Source organism: Oncorhynchus nerka, linkage group LG11 (assembly GCF_034236695.1).
Source record: "Oncorhynchus nerka isolate Pitt River linkage group LG11, Oner_Uvic_2.0, whole genome shotgun sequence".
NCBI lineage: Eukaryota > Metazoa > Chordata > Actinopteri > Salmoniformes > Salmonidae > Oncorhynchus > Oncorhynchus nerka.
This window is the reverse complement of record NC_088406.1, coordinates 42,666,423-42,690,540: the sequence shown is the minus strand read 5'-3', so window position 1 is coordinate 42,690,540 and position 24,118 is coordinate 42,666,423. Positions and strand designations below refer to the sequence as shown.

The 24,118-nt window shown below is 42.4% G+C and overlaps 1 protein-coding gene across 3 annotated transcripts in view; it reads left to right on the top strand.

Moving 5' to 3' along the window:
* Positions 1-5,345: 5,345 nt before the first annotated feature.
* The window catches only part of LOC115136902 (A-kinase anchor protein SPHKAP-like), a 52,453-nt gene continuing 33,680 nt past the window's right edge, over positions 5,346-24,118 (top strand). For all 3 annotated transcript variants that reach the window (XR_010465070.1, XM_065024549.1, XM_029672809.2), the window contains exon 1: positions 5,346-5,603. Coding sequence is in view for 2 of the 3 variants with exons in the window: in XM_065024549.1 (XP_064880621.1) it covers positions 5,569-5,603 (35 nt within the window). In the remaining variant the exon portion in view is untranslated. The remainder of the gene's footprint in view (positions 5,604-24,118) is intronic.

Here is a 24,118-nt window from a genome sequence, read left to right as displayed (position 1 = left end):
TAGACTGATTAATGATGTCATTAGCCATAATTGCGGCCGGTATCAATGAGCTCCCATGTGCCGTTTATGTAATGCTGAAATGCACTGTTCCCTGCCACCGTGCATAAATTTGGGCGTGCATGATAGGTGTGAAATCGATAGAATGGCTATAAAATGCTAAAGTCCATCTTTCGGTGAAGCTCCGATTTCGTGCGTCATTGAACTCTGCGTAGAATAGTTTTTCTCTCCCCCATTTGCATATTTCTCAGAGAAAGGTGGCAGTCATTGGAATGTCAGTAATATCCATAACGGTCTTGTCTGTCCGTGTAATCTTCCATCCAGGGTGCGTACACACACACACACACACACACGCACGCACGCACGCACGCACACGCGCGCGCACACACACACACACACACACACACACACACACACACACACACACACACACACACACACACACACTCACACTCCATTGTGAAACTCTTATTAGTAAAGTCTTCTTCTTGTCCTTTGATGACTGATAAAAGCCAGATCACATCAACTGGAGAGATGTGATGGAAATAATAGTCAACTTAATACACTCCTGTTAGTCCAAGCAGTCGCAAATCCTTTTTTAACAAGCACGGCCACATACATACACACAAATAGGCGCACAGGCACTCATGCACACACACAAATAAGAGTGTAAACACACACACACACATACGCAGACAGACACACACACACTTTTACAATTGTCTATTTATTGCTGTTTTCCTATCCTTCAATTACTCTCTTTTATCACAAACAACCATCTTCTGCCTACAAAACAGTAACCAAATCAAACCATGTGAAACCATCGAAATATTGCATCTCTTCTAACTGAGGAAAGCTAAATATCATTTGAAAGACCCAGTACAGTCAAAAACATGATTTACCTGGGTTTTATATATATTTCCACACTATGAGGTTGGAATAAAACTGTGAAGTTGTGGAAAGTATAACGATGCCATTTTAGTGTAAGAGCTGTTTGAAAAGACCGTCAGAAGTTTCAGCTTGTTTTGTTGGGATGGAGTTTTGGCCAGACAGGCAGTAAATCAGTTAGTAGACCAATAAGAAAGAGAGTTCCACACCTCTCTGCCAACAACAGCTAGTTTTCACTCAGACCAAACCCAAACAGTCCTAGCTAAATTCTTGCTTGAGAAATTGCTCTTTGCTAAGAAGCCATTTTTGTTTATTTTTGACCAATTTAATTGAAATCAATCACACTAAGTTACTTGTTACCCAGAAATGATTTGATTTTGAGATACAAATCTCTGCATTGGATCATTTAAATGTATAGCATTACTGTAGATGCCATTGCCATGAGCAACCACTCACCACCCAGTAAGAAATGTTCTTAACCTTCCCTTTACAGTAGCATGTGTTGTGTGTGTCCTCTGGTCCCAGGGGTGAAGGGTCAAACCCCCAGTACTCCTAATGTCCCATAAATATTTCTGTCTGTGTCACAACCACTCAGACTCATTTTGAAACCACTGTAGTCTGTATCTCCTTTGATTATTCTCTCTCACACCCTGCCTTTAGCATCTTTCTCTCTCTAGATATATACATGTCTGCCTGCCTCTTCTCTCTCTGCCTCTTCCCTCCCTCTTTCTCTCACTCTACCTCTCTCTCTCCTTTTTGCATGTACACATATTTTTCCTACTCCAATCGTGCGTTCCTGTTATGTACCCAGCCAGATTTTAAAATAGCTCATCTGTGACAGGGCTTTGACAGTGAGAGCACTCTCTGGCTGATTTGTTCTCATTTCCACACTGAAATGCTTTGCTCCTACTGGCTCACTCTGATGTGGTTCTGTGTTGATGATGGCGATGAGATGATTTGAGTGGTTGCTTTAATCTTTGCCGTTCCTTCTATATTTTTTAAAAAGAAAAGACCTGATGGAATTGTTCCCTTTAAATGGCTTTGGGATTAGGAGGGAGGGAGGGAGAGAGAGAGAGAGAGAGTAAAGACAAGGTAAAAAGACATGGGGTCCTGTCTACTCTGAGGCAGACCATAAGTACACTCTTAGAAAAGAGAGTGCTATCTAGAACTTAAAAGGGTTCTTAGGCTGTCCCCATATGTCATTTTGAGTTCCATGTAGAACCCTTTCTACAGAGGGTTCTACATGGAACCCAAAAGTGTTCTACCTGGAACCAAAAAGGGTTCTACCTGGAACCAAAAAGGGTTCTACATGGAACTTAAAAGGGTTCTTATACAGGGAAAGAACCCTTTTGGAATGTTTTTTTCTAAGAGTGTAGTGTCAGTTGTGTTGGATATGTATGAGTGGCCAGTGGGCAAACTTGTGGCCTGGGGAATTCTAAAAGGCCTATGTGAACAGCTCAATGTTCACACACACCCTGACTGTCTGTCTGACTGATTGTCAGCCTGTGGGTGACCACTGTCACTCACAGTCTAACACACAGATAAACATACACACACACACACACACACACACACACACACACACACACACTCACAGCTGTCACTCACAACACTCGCTGACTGATTCGAATGCGAGGGACAGCGCTAACCGCTAGCCAATGCAGTCTAACGATCTGACCACTCTGCCACTCTGTCTGTCTGTGAAGAGGACAACACGTCTGGTCTGACTGACAGACACCCACGGCTAATGGCAGAGGGGAAACAAAGCCTGTGAACAACAGGAAGTAGCTGTATTTGAATACAAACAGCTATACTTACAAACAGGTAAGGCCTGTGTCATGAATACTAACACCTGTCTGACTGAGAGAAAGGTGTTTGAGAGATGTGTTTGTTTGGAGAGAAACATGACTGGAGAGAACAGTAGGGATTGTGATAGAGTGGTAGTAGTCATAGGGACTGACGGGGCATTTATAGCCCTAAATCACAAATATTTATTTGGCATGGTGGAAGCGGTGTAGCAGTGTTTAACAGCGTGCGTGTGTGTATGTGTGTGTGTTTGTGTGCTTGCGTGCATGCCTGACTGTGTGTGTGTGTGTTCGGCCACACTGGTGCAGGTGAAATAGAAGGGAGACGGAGGGCTACGTTAACTTGTAGAATACAATAACGTCTCTGTCTACTGCAGTTTGGACCACTTGTCTTTGGTAATAAAGGTTGAAGGAAAATTACTATTCCTGCAGAGTAGATGGGATGGGAGTGTGTGTGTGTGGGTTGAGGTGTGTGCTTGAGTGGAAGGCGAGACGAGGTGACTAGGGAGCCTTTTGTGTATGTGTGTGTGTGTGTGTGTGTGCATGTGTGAGAGAGAGAGAGAGAGAGAGAGAGAGAGAGAGAGAGAGAGAGAGAGAGAAAAATAGAGAGATAGAGAGAGAGAGAGAGAGAGAGAGAGAGAGAGAGAGAGAGAGAGAGAGAGAGAAAGAGAGAGATAGAGAGAGAGAGAGAGAGACTTCCAGTATGACTTACCCAGAAGGGAACAGCAAGGTCACTTCACACTGCTTGTCCTCAATGCAACATGGGGACTAGGGAGATTGCCCCTCAGGCTACAGTACAGTTGAACATACGGCTGTGATGGTGATGAATTTGGGGACTCACAATTAATCTTACTAGATTTACCTTGGTTTGACTGTGCCTTAGATTTATGACTATGGTGACACTGTGAAGAGGTAACTGTAGCAGCCTATGTAGAACATCCATTTACAATACAACATTTGGCAATATAATTTATGTCACAACTTACAAGTCTATTTTTTATGTGGAGAATGTGACACATTTACAGTACACCCACTACTCTAACACATACACAACAAAACAAGCTACAGCCTGTCAGGACCCTAGGCCCTGCTCTCTACATGACATTCAACCCTCCAACACTCTCACACGCAAACATATACACACACAGGCACACACATCCACACCTCCCTCTGCAGACTAATGGTCCCATTACCCTGAAAGGTCGGTTAAATCTCCTAGCACAAGGAGGAGAGGGGGGGCGTATTGCAGTGGCCATCGGGTAAAGAGAGCAACATTGCATGTCACTCTGGCTGCTCGCTTTGGAGTGACTGAGGCACCAATTGGTATTCATGAAGAATCCTTAAGATGTTGTTTTCTCAGAATTCCCCCACTGATCATTTCAGCAACGGTAGTGTGTGTGTGTGTGTGTGTGTGTGTGTGTGTGTGTGTGTGTGTGTGTGTGTGTGTGTGTGTGTGTGTGTGTGTGTGTGTGTGTGTGTGTGTGTGTGTGTTGGGGGTAAAGATAGGGAGGTGGCTTTTTTTATACATCAAAACAGGGGTAAAATTGCAGTCATTGTGACAAATAGACACCATAGCTCCACAGGGCTATTATTGGTCTTTATAAAGTGAATGATATAAGAACAGTAGGCAAAGACAGGAGGGAAGGTTCGCTTGTTATTAGGATTCATACATGTATGAAAAATCAAGTTGCTACGTGACCACAAATGACTTAGGCCACGTTCCTCAGTTAAGGCCGAGGCGACGCAAAAACAAACGGTGGCTTGCCACGTCATCGACCGTGTCATCGACTGACAAATTGCTATAACAGCTGATACTTAAAATACCTATCCAGGCGTTGTTAGATCTTTCAGGCGTCAGCTACATCTAAGCTATGGAAGGCAGCCTTAGCTTCCTCTGCTATCTACATTAAGTGAGATCAAGCAGTGAGATATTGAATGACATGGATAGGCTACTCTGATATTCTAGGCTTATCTGAGCTCTGTCACAGAGCAGTTTCCATCAGAGCTATTAAAGTAGATGTGTCCTGTTGCCTTGGCATCAGGTCTAGATCAGGCCCTGTTGTGATATAGGGCATATCCTGGTCAACAAACAGATACATTGGTCTGTCTGACCTTGTGCTGCCTGCTGTGGTTCAGGAGCTGACAACTGTACTGACACCAGTGGATTACTTCAACCATCCTTTGTTCAACCCTTTTTAATAAGGGGAAAACACCCTTGAGGTTAAATAAACACCTCTTTTGAGAGTGTGACCTTGTCTTAACAATGTTGCATGTGAAATAAGATTAGAACTGTAAAGCAAACTAATATTGTTATTTTATGGTAAGTAAGGAGCAAGACATAGTTCAGCCTCCTACCAATAGCCTAATAAAATACAGAGGCTTTATTTTGTGCCCATGATGAAAATGTAGAGAAGGGTTATTTGTCTCTTATCTTCAGCAGCTCTTTTCCTTTTGTTAAGGGGAATCTATTGTGTGTGTATGTTTGTGTGTGCCTGCATGTCTTTGCTTGTGTTTTATTTATTTATATATATATATATATATATATATATAGAGAGAGAGAGAGAGAGAGAGAGAGAGAGAGAGAGAGAGAGAGAGAGAGAGAGAGAGAGAGATATGTTGGGAGAGGCTATGCTCCCGCTCCTCTTCAAGCGGACTTTCATTTTGCTGCTGGCTGCGCGCTGTTAATGACCGTAGTATACACACTCGCCCTATGAAGTCACGGTAGCGTCACGGTAGCGCTGGAATTTCTCCTCTCCTCAATCCGGGGATGTGCATCTGGACAGGACTGTGTCCTCGCGACAGCGACGCGCCGCATTCCTCCGCTCCTCTCCTACGGAGGACATAAAACCCCAGGCTCCGGTAGCTTATCTTGGACGGGATGGCCGGTGCTAAGTGCCTTCTGAAGACGCCCAGGTATGTGTACGGAGCGTGTTAATTAATACCGCGACTGTTGCGAGAGTTTAAACCAATTGCAGATTATCCTTCAATTGAATGGTCCCGTATTGGCTGTAAATAAATGTTAGCCTATCTAACCTTTTTTTCGTTGCAATGCAATTGGTTGCTTATGTGTAAATTACAAAACTGCAATAATGTAGCCTAAATACGGTAACAATGTTTTGAATTGTATTTTTTGGTACAGTAGCCTGTACCAGCACAGCCTGCACAGAGCAGTAGCCTGTATCAGCACAGCCTGCACAGAGCAGTAGCCTGTATCAGCACAGCCTGCACAGAGCAGTAGTTTAAAACAAGTGCTGTGCTCAAGCTGTCGACTCAGAGGACATTAGGAAAAATATACAACTGAAGCAGGAAAACACAAGATCGATAATAATCTAGCCAATAAATGGAATCAAATTTTTCCAAAGATTATGCATTTCATCTGTCTACGTATTTTAAGTATCAATGGATTTTAATAGCCTAGACTACTAAATATGTGTTATGATTATTTGAATTATGAAAAAATTGTGTAAGCACTGTGTCGTGCAGCTAACCAAAAATGCCCACTTTGCGTGTGCGGTGCCACGCATTTGGAGACATAGCCTAACCACCTTGGTTCACTTCAATGGGCAATACAGAGTAGCCTAAAGACAAACAAATGTCAATCAATGCATAACCTAATACTTCATGCATTAATTTGATCGGTTTGCCAGGGGCAGACTGGGACAAGAATTCAGCCTTGGCATTTTATCCACACCAGCCCACATCACTGAGCATGGAGCCAACTCACCCCCCTTCTCTGGTGTCACTCTGCTTCTTCCTGTTCTCTGTCTGTCGGTCTGTCTGTCAGCTTAAGCCACAATGCCTATAGGCTTACATTATAAAAGCCAAGCTAACGACTTAGGCAATGTTGTAAATTAATGCCTGTCATATGCCCTGGCGATTTTAGCATGTAAATCGTGGTGGGGCAAAAAAAATAATGTGGGATGCATGCCAGCAAAGCCACTACACAACACTAGACAATACATTCATTGCGCTATACCACTGCTACACCTGGCTATCAGCGGAGCCTTGTCTGGCAGCGAAACAGTTCATTCAGCCTCATTTACTACCTTTAAAAAAACATAGCTGATATGGCTGACTTGCTTAAACAAATGTGGTTTCTACTGACAATTGAGATGTACAAACTATGGCATAAGGGGACGACAAGCAGATAAGAGGCAATCCGTAATTTTGATTAAGACAATAATGAGCGAGCTAGGACGGACTAGTCAATATAACTATTTGTTCAGCACTTTTGAAATGTACAGTGACAGAATTCAGAACATGGGCAGTTCTTACAGTGTTCTCCCTGTACACCAAGTCAGAACTGTAGGATAAATAAAGGGGGCATATAAGCAGACAATGAGAGCTCTTACAATAATCGATGATTATATTTCTCAAAAACAGGTTATAGGCCACATGTGCACCACCAAGTCAGAACAGTTGGCGAAATTAAGAGGTGAAAATAGACCAAATTATTAGGATGAGGCACATGGGCTACTTTCTTAGCTACAGTATACATATCACATCATTTATGCAGCAGCATACAAGACATGTTTGGACTCCCCTTGTTGTGCTGTGCTCACTTGAACAGGAAGGTGGCGCGGCGTTCCTTCGTGGGCAAATTTTGTCATCAAACTTTTGACATCAAAGTCGGGCATTCTCTGGATTTAGGGTGCTTTCAAGACAACTGGGAACTCTAGAAAACAAAGCTTTATATCATGATGACGTCAGTGATCTTCAGGTCGTAGCTCTAGAAAGAGACCAGAGTTCCCATATTTACATTCTGATTTACATTCTGAACATATTTTTTCCAGTCGGAGCTTGTTTTTCCAGAGTTTCCAGTTGTCTTGAACTCACTAAAGTCAGATTCTGCAGTTCGGAGTTAACAGTTGTTTTGCGCGCAGCACAAGTCATTCTTCATTGACAGCATGGACAATTTTAAATGTTTATCATTTTAAGCTTGGAAAGGAGACCCTTAAATCTTAGACTTGGGACCCCCACAGCCACTCCACTGAATAGCAGGCTAATGATCGCTTTGCAATGCTTGCAGTTAGCCACTCATTGTTGAATTGCTATTTCCAACTTGTTGTGTAATGTTTATGTCCAATGGTCGATGAGCACCGATATGTTTTATCTATAATTTCTCTTCATTATTTCTCTTCATATGACAAGGATTAAAAATGATTTGCCAGTAGATCGTCGTCTTGATTCATCACGATGACTGCTAGCTAAGATAGAACGTATGATGTTGACATGATCAGTCCAATCAATGCTACTGTAGATATAACGTGATTTGACGTCATTTTATCTGTGGACAATGACCTTGAGCCTTCTTGGATGGGCACTTCTAATGGAACTCTATGGCAGCACCCAAGGGGATAGAATTTTAGAGATCTAACCTTAGACTTGGTGATGACCCCATGAGTGACAGAACACTGAGCCAATCATGGTACAACGCTCCGTATTTTCTGCTGGCTTGCCCCACCACCACAGAAAGCACTGAGATAGGCTGAAACTCCTGCATTTTGGAGCTGCCTTACTCAAGAAAACAAAAAAGAGACCATGTTTGTATGAAGCTTTATTAATTCATTGATACATTTTTTTTCATTATTTGCAAACTGATATGTGACAGGTATTAATGCTAAAATAACATGCAAAACAGGCAAGCCTATTTTTGTATTTTATTTTTGCAAAAAATGCTGGGCTCAAAACAGGTGGCCCAAACCTGAATGACGGGTCGCCACTGGTCATATGTGTTCCCCTGAATCAACACCTACCCTAATTGTTAATTACTTTTACAGTGCTCCAGACTAACATCATTCATTGTCAGGGATCGGCCCCTTCAATTTTCGCCAAAAATGACATACCCAAATCGAACTGCCTGTAGCTCAGGCCCTGAAGCAAGGATATGCATATTCTTGTTACCATTTGAAAATAAACACTTTGAAGTTTGTGGAAATGTGAAAGGAATGTAGGGGAACATAACACAATAGATCTGGTAAAAGTTAATACAAAAAAACAACCCTTTTTTGTATTTTTTTGGTACCTTCATCTTTTAAATGCAAGAGAAAGGCCATAATGTATTATTCCAGCCCAGGTGCAATTTAGATTTTGGCCACTAGCTGGCAGCAGTGTATGTGCAAAGTTTCAGACTGATCCAATGAACCACTGCATTTCTGTTCAAAATGGTGTATAAAGACTGTCCAAATGTGCGTAATTTGTTTATTAATAACTTTTCATGTTCAAAACTGTGCACTCTCCTCAAGCAATAACATGGTATTCTTTCACTGTAATAGCTACTGTAAATTGGACAGTGCAGTTAGATTAACAATAATTTAAGCTTTCTGACAATATCAGATATGTCTATGTCCTGGGAAATGTTCTTGTTGCTTACAACCTCATGCTAATCAGATTAGCCTATGTTAGCTTAACCATCCCGCAGGGGACCCACCAATCCTGAAGAAGTTGAATAAAATAAAATACAATTGGTAGCACAAGTGCTCCCAACTTAAAAAATATTAGGAGCGCAACATACCCATGAGACCTATAGGCCTATGCCCTCACAATGGCAGGTGCGCAGTTAGTGCGCACCCCGCTAAATATCTCAAAGCCATATCAGATATCTTGGTTGTAAAATAGTTGCTATTGAGCTGAATATTGAGAGTTAAGAAATAAAACATTTAAAAATAGCTACAGAAAGCTTAGAGTCTTCTCTCTTCGACAGGGAGAAGGGAGGGGACAAAGCTTCCAAAGCTGTTTTTCCCGCAATTGCATTTTTAAATGTTTTATGATCAGAACACTTTTTTCTCTCGAGCGCATTTGTGCGCATGGGGGGAGAGGAAAGTGTCTCGCTCATCACAGCAACATGCCCCAGCGAGGGCACGGGGCAGGGCAGACACTCATTACAGGAATCATGAAGATAATGCACATTACTGTTGGCACGGTTGTGGAGTAACAGATGAACTATAATCCATTATGTGACCAGCAAAACTATTGTAATCAGATTACAGATACTTTAGAAAAACTAGACGATTACTTTCAAATAAATATGTTTATGGAAGAAAATCTACTCTGTTCTCAATGACATTCAAATCAGCATTGAAAAAAGGTGCAAGTTTAAGTTTGTTCCACCTGAGCGAGTCTGACCACAAGTCAGAGACCACTATGATGACACACATTGATTCATCCTGCAATACATGTCGTTCAATTGGTAACATACATTTTTGTCTTCTTCTAATCCCTCTCAAGGGGAAGGTAATCTAAAAGTAACTGAATATAATCAGATTACTTTACTGAGTTTGGGTAATCCAAAAGTTATATTATTGATTACAATTTTGTATATGTATCTAGTAACTGTAACGGAATACATTTAGAAAGTAACCTAACCTACCATACCCTGACTGTTGACCAAATCATGGTTTTAGCCGCCAAACAAATAGATTGTTTTCAGTAAGGTGACAATGTAGAATGTGCTCCTTTCTGTTTTTTAACCATCCATGATCTTGGCTGTCTAACTGATGACAGAGTCGTAGCAGATCTCTTTGCTAATAACGCGTTTGACTTTGAAGTTTGTGTGAGTTTGAGTTTGCGTGACCTCATCTCAGCCTATCAGAAAAAAAGCCTTTGGAAAGTATTCAGTCAGACCCCTTGACTTTTTCCACCTTTTGTCTACAGCCTTATTCCAAAACAGATGAAATAAAAATCAATTTCCTCAGCAATCTACACACAATACCCCAAAATAACAAAGCGAAAACAGGTTTTTAGACATTTTTGCAAATGTATACCCTATTTACACAAGTATTCGACCGTTTGCTATGAGACTCAAAATTGAGCTCAGGTGCATCCTGTTTCCATTGATCATCCTTGAGATCTTTCTACAACTTGTTTGGAGTCCAACTGTGGAACATTCAATTGATTGTACATGATTTGGAAAGGCACACACCTGTGTATATAAGGTCCCACAGTTGACAGTGCATGTCAGAGCAAAAACTAAGCCATGAGGTTGAAGGAATTGTCCGTAGAGCTCCGAGACAGAATTCTGTCGAGGCACAGATCTGGGGAAGGGTACCAAACCATTTCTGCAGCATTGAAGGTCCCTAATAACTCAGTGGCCTCCATTATTCTTAAATGTAAGAAGTTTGGAACCACCAAGAATTTTCCAAGAGCGGGGGAGAAGGGCCTTGGTCAGGGAGGTGAGCAAGAACCCGATGGTCACTCTGACAGAGCTCTAGAGTTCCTCTGTGGAGATAGGAGAACCTTCCAGAAGGACAACCATCTCGGCAGCAATCAACCAATTAGGGGTTTATGGTAGAGTTGTGAGACGGTAGCCAGTCATCAGTAAAAGGCATATGACAGTCCGCTTGGAGTTTGCTAAAAGGCACCTAAAGAATCTCAAACCAAGATTGAACTCTGTTCTGAATGAACCTTTATTTTTAACTAGGCAAGTCAGTTAAGAACAAATTCTTTGGCTGGCCTACACCAGCCAAATCCGGACGACACTGGGCCAAATGTGCGCTTCCCTATGGAACTTCCTATTCGAACCAGGGTGTCTATGGTGATGCTTCAAGCACTGAGATACAATGCCTTAGACCGCTGCGCCACTCAGGAGCCCCTGAATGCCAAGCGTCACGTCTGGAGGAGACCTGGCACCATCCCTACGATGAAGCATGGTGGTGGCAGCATCATGCTGTGGGGATGTTTTCAGCGGCAGGGACTGGGAGACGAATCAGGATGGAGGCAAAGATGAACGGAGCAAAGTACAGAGAGATCCTTGATGAAAACCTACTTCAGAGCGCTCAGGACCTCAGACTGGGGCGAAGGTTCACCTTAAAACAGGACAACGACCCTAAGCACACAGCCAAGACAACGCAGGAGTGGCTTCGGAACTAGTCTCTGAATGTCCTTGAGTGGCCCAACCAGAGCCCGGATTTCCATCTCTAGAGAGACCTGAAAATAGCTGTCCACCAACATACCCCATCCAACCTGACAGAGCTTGAGAGGATCTGCAGAGAAGAATGCTTGTAGTGTCATACCCAAGAAGACTCGAGGCTATAATCAATGCCAAAGGTACTTCAATAAAGTACTGAGTAAAGGGTCTGAATACTTATGTAAATGTGATATTTCAGGTTTTTATTTTTAATACATTTGCAAAAATGTCTAAAAACCTGGTTTTGCTTTGTCATCATGTTGTATTGTGTGTAGATTGATGAGGGAAAAAAGCTATTTTATCCATTTTATAAAAAGGCTGTAAAGTAACAAAATGTGGAAATGGTCAAGGGGTCTGAATACTTTCTGAAGGCACTGTACTACAACTTCATATAACGTGTAAAGTAGTATGTCTGTACCATTTTCCATCTCAGCTGTGGACTCAGCGTTGTGTATCAGGTCCTGAAGCTCGGTTGTTGGTGAGTCGATGGCTCTGCAGGATGGCCTACTGTTTGAAGACAGTAGGTCACTTGGGTCTCTACAGACTCTACAGTCACTACAGACTCTGGTTCAATTCCAGGCTGAATCACAACCAGCTGTGATTGGGAGTCCCATAGGGAAGCTCACAATTGGCCCAGCGTTGTCTGAGTTAGGGTTTGAAAATAAGAATTTGTGCTTAATTGACTTGCCTAGTTACATAAATAAATTCAGGAATTTGCATCACCAAACATCAGTCCAAAATCTTGCTCAATCTACAGACAAGACACACTAAGACAAAAAAAATCTCAGCTACCAGATTTCTAAGACATGATCCTGTGGCCTTTGAAGGGTAAAAGCTCTGGCAATGACCACCCTGAGACATGGTAATGCTTTGGAAAAAACAATGCATCAACAAGTCATTCAAACGTTCTCACACATGCATGCTATGAATGTGACAGAGTCCATTTCATTCAAACCATACCTGGTATGTCCAGGAACTGTGAAACACGGAGTATGTCAGAGGAGTTCTGTGAGTCATGGACGTTTTTTGACAGTAGGTTGAGGTCAGCTTCATCTTGTCTTTTACAGTTGCTTCATCAGACGTGTGTATCATCAGCATGATGGCCTTTCGACACTGCCCTTCTTCCCTCAGCCAGTCTTTGTCCGTGAAGGGGTCTCTGTCAGCAGCTGGTCCACCTCCAACCAAACACACAACACTGGTATAAACAGTCCGAACAAACCCCATTACACTGAATTGTGAGAAAACCCCATAAAAAACAAGTCTCACTCCCTTGTGAACACACATTCACATGCTTACACTCTGGCATGCCTGCGCCCGAGCGAGCACAAACCATACACACACAAATAAAAGACTGAAGCTAATTTGTCACTGGTGCATGTTAGAATCTGGAAGAAAAGTTGAACAGTTGCAGAGACTGTGTAATGTTTAATGCTCCTCAGTCACCTTCACATACACAAAGCCTAATAAATGTAATCTTCAATTACAAGTGACCGAGGAGGAGCATGTGAACAACATCAGTGCTATGTTAGACAGCTTTACAACTTGAAACGTTATGCTGTGTTTATCATTTGAACATTTAGTGATGTTGCAGTGACAGTTTCACTATCGGCAGAATGTGCCTTCAAAACAACAAAAACATTTTAAAAAATGGTCTTACATCACTTCCCCTATAACCCTATCAATGTGTGCAGATCCATAAGGTGAAAGTTCCACGACTACACTGCTTACATCTATCCACACCCTTCAACCCTGCAAACATCAAAGGGTTAGGGCTAAGGGGAAGTGATAGGGAGTGAATTGGTACCCAGATTTATTTTGAACTCACATAGTCCGTCTTGCTTTTGGGGTCGGCTAGCTATGGGAACAAGGAAACTATTCCTTTTGCATATGCTTCCTTCACAAAAAACCGTCGTTGTTCTGAACCCCTCCAAAAAGAAAAAATACTAGATTGGCAATAATACATTGAATGCAAAACATTGATCACGTCTTTGATCAATAAAGTTTTTAGTTATTAAAAGACAATCCTAGAAAATAATGAAAGGCTTACTTTGGCTGGACTATCTTCCTCTGCTCTCCTTTTTCTGTTAGGACTTTGTGTCAGGGTGTCACGGCCTGACCTTAGTTCCTTTTTTATGTCTCTATTTTAGTTTGGTCAGGGCGTGAGTTGGGGTGGGCATTCTATGTGTTGTTCTATGTTTTTGTATTTCTGTGTTTGGCCTGGTATGATTCCCAATCAGAGGCAGCTGTTTATCGTTGTCTCTGATTGAGAACCATACTTAGGCAGCCTGTTGTCCCACTATGATTGGTGGGTAGTTGTTTTCTGTCTTTGTTTTAGTTACCAGATGGAACTGTTTCGGTTGTTATTTTTGTTACTTTGTATTTTAGTGTTCAGTGCTATTAAATAATATGACGAACACTTACCACGCTGCATATTGGTCCGATCCTTCATACTCCTCCTCAGAAGAGGAGGAAAACCGTTACACAGGGTTACACAGGGTAAAAGAGTCGTCAGAGTCTAATGAACAACCAACATCCACGGAGCAGCTTGCAGAAGAGTTAACAGAATCTGCCCGGTACATGAATAAATGAAAGCTCGGTTCTCAACAATGCTACAGGGATAATACAACCAAATTGCATATCTGTTTCTTTACAATTTGGTTGTTAGTCATACTCTAAACCCCATTTAGCATGCTTTAAATGTCAGGCGCAAATAATCTGCTATGAAATCATTAACCTACAATTATATATGGGATGTTGAGATAAGACATACAATTAATGGGTTCTGATGTGATCTGTGACATGCCACAGAATGCGTGATGTGTGACTCCATCCCTCAAAATCTTGGACCCCTGGCAAACTCCCCCTCCCAAAAGTCTGTTTGGCATTTAAATGTCTCAGCGGTGCCCCCCGCAGGCTTTGGGGGACGGGGTGGCCCCTCCTTTACTGTACCATCACTGCAAACACCAGAAATCCGTCTGGATCCGGGTGCCAGACCTGGGCCAGCAGGATTAGATCTGGCCTCCCGGACTCTGGGGCAGATGTTGGCCACATTTGTGCTAGCTGGGATTGTATGAACGAATACATTGATCATATCTCTGTATGTAGAGAAATAACTCGCCATCAGAACTTGTTTCATTGGGTAAACACATTCTTAGCACACTGAGGTCTGGTCTCTGAAGAAGATACTGAAACACAACTACTTTAGACCCAGATTCATCATAAACTTTTAAGTCCCTGGTAGGCAGGATACATTTCTTGACTAATTGAAAGACATTAAACAACATTTGGATCGCTGTTAGGGTTTCTGTAAACAATTGCAATTGTGGCAATCACTCACCTCCTTCCAAAAAGTCATTGAAAGTCAATGGCTCTTGTGAAAAAATTAACTTCTTCTCATCTTTGTATTTCACTTGTACAGCCAGCAGCCTAGTCAGCACTACCCTAACACCGCCTATATAAACACAACTACGTCAATCCTTCTGTTCACCTGATTTAGAATTCCTCACAATCAAATGTAGATCGCATTATCTTCCAAGAGAATTCTCTTCGATTATAATCACAGCCGTATATATCCCCCCCCAAGCAGACACATCGATGGCTCTGAACGAACTTTATTTAACTCTTTGCAAACTGGAAACCATTTATCCGGAGGCTGCATTCATTGTAGCTGGGGATTTTAACAAAGCTAATCTGAAAACAAGACTCCCTAAATTTTATCAGCATATCGATTGCGCAACCAGGGGTGGTAAAACCTTGGATCATTGTTACTCTAACTTCCGCGACGCATATAAGGCCCTGCCCCGCCCCCCTTTCGGAAAAGCTGACCACGACTCCATTTTGCTGATCCCTGCCTACAGGCAGAAACTAAAACAAGAGGCTCCCACGCTGAGGTCTGTCCAACGCTGGTCAGACCAAGCTGACTCCACACTCCAAGACTGCTTCCATCACGTGGACTGGGACATGTTTCGTATTGCGTGCGAGTTCATTAGAACGTGCGTCGAAGATGCCGTTCCCATAGCAACGATAAAAACATTCCCAAACCAGAAACCGTGGATTGATGGCAGCATTCGCGTGAAACTGAAAGCGCGAACCACTGCTTTTAATCAGGGCAAGGTGTCTGGTAACATGTCCGAATATAAACAATGCAGCTATTCCCTCCGCAAGGCTATTAAACAAGCTAAGCGTCAGTACAGAGACAAAGTGGAATCTCAATTCAATGGCTCAGACACAAGAGGCATGTGGCAGGGTCTACAGTCAATCACGGACTACAAGAAGAAACCCAGCCCAGTCACGGACCAGGATGTCTTGCTCCCAGGCAGACTAAATAACTTTTTTGCCCGCTTTGAGGACAATACAGTGCCACTGACACGGCCTGCAACGAAAACATGCGGTCTCTCCTTCACTGCAGCCGAGGTGAGTAAGACATATAAACGTGTTAACCCTCGCAAGGCTGCAGGCCCAGACGTGTCCCCAGAGCATGCACAGACCAGCTGGCCGGTGTGTTTACGGACATATTCAATCAATCCCTATACCAGTCTGCTGTTCCCACATGCTTCAAGAGGGCCACCATTGTTCCTGTTCCCAAGAAAGCTAAGGTAACTGAGCTAAACGACTACCGCCCCGTAGCACTCACTTCCGTCATCATGAAGTTCTTTGAGAGACTAGTCAAGGACCATATCACCTCCACCCTACCTGACACCCTAGACCCACTCCAATTTGCTTACCGCCCAAATAGGTCCACAGACGATGCAATCTCAACCACACTGCACACTGCCCTAACCCACCTGGACAAGAGGAATACCTATGTGAGAATGCTGTTCATCGACTACAGCTCGGCATTCAACACCATAGTACCCTCCAAGCTCGTCATCAAGCTTGAGACCCTGGGTCTCGACCCCGCCCTGTGCAACTGGGTACTGGACTTCCTGACGGGCCGCCCCCAGGTGGTGAGGGTAGGCAACAACATCTCCTCCCCGCTGATCCTCAACACGGGGGCCCCACAAGGGTGCGTTCTGAGCCCTCTTCCGTACTCTCTGTTCACCCACGACTGCGTGGCCACGCACGCCTCCAACTCAATCATCAAGTTTGCGGACGACACAACAGTGGTAGGCTTGATTACCAACAACGACGAGACGGCCTACAGGGAGGAGGTGAGGGCCCTCGGAGTGTGGTGTCAGGAAAATAACCTCACACTCAACGTCAACAAAACTAAGGAGATGATTGTGGACTTCAGGAAACAGCAGAGGGAACACCCCCCCTATCCACATCGATGGAACAGTAGTGGAGAGGGTAGCAAGTTTTAAGTTCCTCGGCATACACATCACAGACAAACTGAATTGGTCCACTCACACTGACAGCGTCGTGAAGAAGGCGCAGCAGCGCCTCTTCAACCTCAGGAGGCTGAAGAAATTCGGCTTGTCACCAAAAGCACTCACAAACTTCTACAGATGCACAATCGAGAGCATCCTGGCGGGCTGTATCACCGCCTGGTACGGCAACTGCTCCGCCCTCAACCGTAAGGCTCTCCAGAGGGTAGTGAGGTCTGCACAACGCATCACCGGGGGCAAACTACCTGCCCTCCAGGACACCTACACCACCCGATGTTACAGGAAGGCCATAAAGATCATCAAGGACATCAACCACCCGAACCACTGCCTGTTCACCCCGCTATCATCCAGAAGGCGAGGTCAGTACAGGTGCATCAAAGCTGGGACCGAGAGACTGAAAAACAGCTTCTATCTCAAGGCCATCAGACTGTTAAACAGCCACCACTAACATTGAGTGGCTGCTGCCAACACACTGTCATTGACACTGACCCAACTCCAGCCACTTTAATAATGGGAATTGATGGGAAATGATGTAAATATATCACTAGCCACTTTAAACAATGCTACCTTATATAATGTTACTTACCCTACATTATTCATCTCATATGCATACGTATATACTGTACTCTACATCATCGACTGCATCCTTATGTAATACATGTATCACTAGCCACTTTAACTATGCCACTTTGTTTACTTTGTCTACATACTCATCTCATATGTATATACTGTACTCGATACCATCTACTGTATGCTGCTCTGTACCATCACTCATTCATATATCCTTATGTACATATTCCTTATCCCCTTACACTGTGTATAAGACAGTAGTTTTGGAATTGTTAGTTAGATTACTTGTTGGTTATCACTGCATTGTCGGAACTAGAAGCACAAGCATTTCGCTACACTCGCATTAACATCTGCTAACCATGTGTATGTGACAAATAAAATTTGATTTGATTTTTTAAATATTTTTTTTCAATACATTCTAATAAAAATGAGCGTAATGAACAACGCAGGACAGAATATTGATATTCACACTAATGGTTGCATGCACTACATTTGCATATCGCGTATGGATTTCAGCATATGAGATTGCGATAAACATCTAGCTAATCTTGCAATGGTTACATAAAATCCTTTCAACCGAACAACATATTCATTGCTTTCTCCTTGCTTTACTGTGCTGCACTTATTAACTATATATTTAGTAACACACACGAGGCAAGCACCACATTTGACTCTACAGTAGATACCGTAGATAGTACACACAAGGCACACATGCCTAGAAAAAGTATCGACAGCTGACAGTTAACAACATCATAGCTACCCAGGCACACATCCATTACTAACCCTTCAAAATGTGTCATTGCGTTTTTCTACCTCGGGACATTAATTTCCAATGGAACGCTGAGTTTGTCTTGCAGCATTGCGTTGCAGAGGCCGTTGCTGTAAGTTCTGTGTGGTGCATACGTTGGATTTATCGAACGAATGCATCAAGTTGTATGCGTTTACTTGACAGAAAGTAGCAAAATGTGAATGTTGAATTTTTGTTGCACACATATCCAGTCAAAATAAATGTGAGGTTACATAATAAAAACAGTTTGACTGTAGAATTTCTTTACATTTTTTATTAATGTATTTGCCATGTAGCATACATATTATTTATTCGATGACATATACAAACGAATTGTGAGAGTCTATAACATAATTTCCCGACCAAAATGCATAGTCTTGAAGCGATATGCTATAATAAATAGTTAAGATAGCAGAGAGTAGGCTCTTTCACCAATGAGACCAACATTGCGAAAGGTGGTCTTGATCGCGCTGTTGGGCCGGGACCAGCCCCGACGAAAACGCAGGTCTGTGTGGGTCCAGAGATGGTTGAAGTTGTGAAAGCAAGCAGGGGACTTCCACAGTCTCATTCAAGAGCTTTGACTGTTTAGAGAGGAATTCCGAAGTTTCTTTCGTCTGGACCGAAGCCAGTTCGATCACCTGCTCCAGATGGTTGGAGACAGAATCGCCCGGATGGATAACAACTACCGGGAGCCCATCAGCCCAGTTGAACGCCTGGCGATTTGTCTCCGGTAAGCTAAATTCGAATACATTTTTAAAGGCTTTGATACCATAATTGATTGATATTAGATAGATTTTATGTGCAACCTAGCTAGCTATAAAGGGCTCTCTAGTTAATAGCCCATATGTGACATCAGATGTACTTCTACAGAATGTTCATTAGGACTATAACTTTTCCCAAAGTTGGTTAAAAATATTTTTTTAATGATGCAATGTTACCAAATTAAAAGAAAGTTGAGGTACCTTCTGCCCTGATGAAGGTAGACTGGTCTTCTTCAGAACCCCTTCTTGTACAAAACAGTTACCATCATTGATTAGATTATTCTTGGAATCATGTACACTCTTAGAAAAAAGGGTTCCAAAAGTGTCGTTCTGCTTTCCCCATAGGATAACCCTTTTTGGTTCCAGGTATAACCCTTTGGGGAAATTATTATACATGGAACCCAATAGGGTTCTACTTGGAACCAAAAGGGTTCTACCTGGAACCAAAAAGGGTTCTTCAAAGCGTTCGCCTATAGGGACATCCGGAGAACCTTTTTAGGTTCTAGATAGTACCTTTCTTTAGAGTAGAGTTGGCCTGGGCTACAGTTTATTGATATAGTCACAGACTGAATTGTACAGTTTCAAGGCATTGTTAATGATGGTTGATGAGTATTACATTATAATTAGTAGAGCATAATAAACAGTAATGAGGTAGCTATATGAGTAGATAGAATATGTTGGTGGAATTCAAGTTACACACAATTGTGATAATTATTTTGAATTATATTTCAGATTCTTGGCAACGGGACTCCTACAGGACCATCGGAGTTGGACGGTCCACGGTGGCAGACATGGTCCCCTCTGTGGCACAAGCCATTTGGGACTGTCTGGTTGGTGAATACATGCCTGTCCCCAAGGAGGAAGCCTGGAGGGCCATTGCTGCCGAGTTCATGGAGAGGTGGAATTTCCCCAACTGTCTTGGCTCCATTGACTGGAAACGTAGTAATCCAGGCTCCACCGTGCTCAGGTTCGCAATTCTACAACTACAAGGGTACATATTCAGTTGTACTCTTGGCTGTTGTAGACGCCATCTACTGTTTCCGTGTTGTCGAATTTGGTGCTTATGGCAAGGGAAGTGATGGAGGGATCCTCTGGGACTCTGCCTTCGGGCCAGGCACAAGTATTTTTATTTAACCTTTATTTAACCAGGTAGGCTAGTTGAGAACAAGTATTCATTTACAACTGCGACCTGGCCAAGAATTAAGCAAAGCAGTTCAACACATACAACAACAACATACACTACTTCTCATCGCCAGGAGGTGAAGTCCCATGGCAGCATGCCGTGGAGTGAATCAACTCTTTTAAGAGCCCCATAAGACAAAGGTTATTTTAAGAACCATCCACCGTTGTCCATAAAATAGCATTTTTTCACAGATTATTTTATGTCTCATTGTCTCTGTTCATTTGGAATTTATATTTAAGTGAAATTTGGGAGTAAAGACCACACCTTAACCCCTTCCCTCTCCCATTAACTTCAGTATTATACACACCTGGCATGGTACATCAGGTGAGCGGGAGCACTGATTAAGGTTATACAACATACAGTTAGTATGATAACAAAGGGAAAGGGTAACCTACGGTCCATACAAATAGTACAGTTTACCACCATCTTCACTAGTCTGACAAAATGCTAGTGGATTTATTTTATTTTTCAACTTTCCTGTCTTAAATCTGCAAAGGCGTAGGGAAGAAATAAGCAGATTAAGTATAAATGAGATATTAATAAAGAAATGAAAGACTATGAAGACCTTAGAATTGAATAAGTATTAAAGTACAGGAAAGAACATGACAGGTATGTGTGTTGTAAAAATGTTACAAAAACAAAACACCTGTTGAAAGAGGTGTGTGTGTGTGCTTTCAGGTATGTGCGTGTAAAAATACTCAAATTTATGTGAAGCCTGTAATCTGTAAGAGAACAACAAGAGCACACATTTTTAGCACAACTGCAGACAGATACAGGGACTACTGATAAAGCCTAGACTTAGTAGGGGAACTTCAGACATGGCCATAAAGAGAGAGAGGACAGGGCACTGGAGATCTGAGGTATAGAGAGGAGTGGAGTGGAGGAGGTGTGTGTTTGTGTGTGTGTGTGTGTGACTGTCTCTGAAAAAAAGAATGGAATGTGTAGCCATAACACAGCTAAATGAACAAATGGCCCCTGGACGTCAAGGACACGGCAGGTAGCCTGAACGTGATTGATGCAGGGTGGCAGGTAGCCTAGTGGTCAAAGTGTTGGGCCAGTAACTGAAAGGTTGCTGGATCGAATCCCTGAGCTGACAAGGTAAAAACGAGGCAGTTAACCCACTGTTCCTGTTACGCTGTCATTGTAAATAAGAATTTGTTCTAAACTGACTTGCCTAGTTAAATTAAAAATATGTATACGTATATTCACCTTTAGTCTTTTAAGAGACCAACAATTCTCCGGTGTGTGAGTTTCAATTCTGTAAAAACACAAATAATGAATGCTATCCTAAGACTTTAGAAACAAATTACTTTATGAATTGACTGAATTTAAACGGAACTGATATGTGTAAAAGGAAAGGTACAATGAGGGAGGTAAAAATAACAGCCAGACAACTCCTCCTCTTCCTGTGAGCTGGTCAGCTAAATTGACTCCATCTCTAGAAGGGAAGAGAAAAACAACACATACAAGCATTACATAATATAACACCAGAAAAAGTGAGATTTATGTTAACTAAATAATGCTTGTATAGTGTAGTTAGTTGCATAAATAATGGAACAGTGTGGTAAAGTTAGTAATTCTTGCTGTTTACTCATGGAATTCAGATTAAAAGATGAATATGACAGACAAATATTTAGACAGCAAACTGTTGTTTTTGGATATTTTCTAACCCAGAACCAACAGCTATATATTTGCCTCATATTAAAACTTTGATCTGAAATACCAATTAGCCTACATGAGTATACTGTAAAAATGACCTACTTTACTTCACTGTCACAATACTTATGACACTACCTGTGTTGTGGAGAAGAAAAATGTACCATTGAACTCGGCTTTGAAAAGCAGCTGATACATTTTAAACTTGACTGCTGCTTTTCTTTGCTGAGGCAGCCTTCTCAGGGTTGGCACCAGGCTCATGGCAAAGAGGGCCTCTTCATCCTCCTGTGAGCATCAAGTTGGGCTGCCGTGAGGTTCATAATGAGGTTCATTAAAATCGTGAGGTTCATAATAATCTCAGGTGGTCCTAGATCCAGAGGTGCTTCCTCCGTTTCCTCATCTTCCATGGCTGCACCGGTGGTGGTCATACTCGTGGATGATGTAGACGTTGTAGAGGGTCTTGATGCACCGGTGGTGGTCATACTCGTGGATGATGTAGACGTTGTAGAGGGTCTTGATGCACCGGTGGTGGTCATACTCGTGGATGATGTAGACGTTGTAGAGGGTCTTGATGCACCGGTGGTGGTCATACTCGTGGATGATGTAGACGTTGTAGAGGGTCTTGATGCACCGGTGGTGGTCATGCTCGTGGATGATGTAGACGTTGTAGAGGGTCTTGATGCACCGGGGGAGGCTATGACCGCACTTGTAGATGATGTAGAGGGTCTTGATGCACCGGTGGTGCCCACACTTGTGGATGATGTAGTAGAGGGTCTGGCTGTAAAATTGCCACTCGTGGCCCTAGGCACAATAAATGGTTCCAGAAAATGAAAGAATGTGGCCGAAGCCCCGCCAGCTGTATTGTCTCTGAAATTGCTGACCCAGACCTCTTCTTCTTTTTCTCTGCCCTTCTCTCTCTCTGATACCTGTCCCTGAGTCGTCTCCACTTCCTCCTACAGTCTTCTTATACATAGACATGAACATGATATGCCAAACCAATACCATAACTATAGTTATTAGATACGGTAGCTATCATGAACATGTCACCTACTGTACACACACTGTTATCTGACCAAATTATCAGTGGTAGTATCTACCATCATTTCTATTACTATTTATCTCACATACACACTCACAGTCTTTCAAATATGATTATTTGGCCAAGTTATCAGGGGTAGTAACTAGCATTATTTATATTACTATTTCTCTTTCACTCACACACACACACACACACACACACACACACACACACACACACACACACACACACACACACACACACACACACACACACACACACACACACACACACACACACACACACACACACACACACACACCCATTGGCTAGGTTAGCAAGCTAGCTAGCTAGGTTAGCTAACTAGCTAAGTAGCCATATCTAGCACAAGCTCATTACTAAACTGACCTGGCAATCCAACTATCATGGACACTTGTCTCCAAGCAGCATTTTTTTGTTTTTAAGCCCCTGTAACTGTCAGCAGTTGTGTCAAAAATAAAAAGTTTTGAGATACCTGAATTCAGTATAGTTGCGTAGCTGCGCAGAATGTTATGCAGCATTGATGCAATGACGCAGTCGGTGACTTCGAAGCGTTAACATTAGCTATTAGCTAGCTAGCTAGGTAACGTTAGCTAACTGCTGTCGCTAAGTTACCCTGTTAGTGTTAGCCAACTGTTAGCTAATGTTAGCTAATTGCCAAGGTAACATTACAAAACATTTGGTCTCGAATTAACACACATTTATTGGTTTATTCAACTGCAGTAATACAAAAAAATAGTAATTTAGCCGCTTCAAGTACCTACGTTTTGTACCTTATGTCCATTCTGTCAAACTGAGCTAAAATCATTAGCTAGATAGTTAGCTAACAGTAGCTACGCTTTTAGAATGGCGCCAAGCCTAGCTTGGTTAAAAAAAACTGGCTATACTATACCGATCGACTGCTAGGTAATAATTCATATTTAATATCTGGAACTAGCTAATGATACATGATGAGAAGGATACGCTAAATGGTTGACATAGGCCACTTTTGAATTTAAAACAATATTACTTACCTGAATGCAAAGACATTCTGTCAGTCTCAGCGTGAGGAAGAAAATATAAATGGCGGCAAAATCCAAATTTAACTGCTAATCTGTGAGCAGGATCTCATTGACTCTCGCAATATTTATAAACACTATATTCAAATGAACTCTGTGTTTTACCTCGACTCTAGTGGTCACA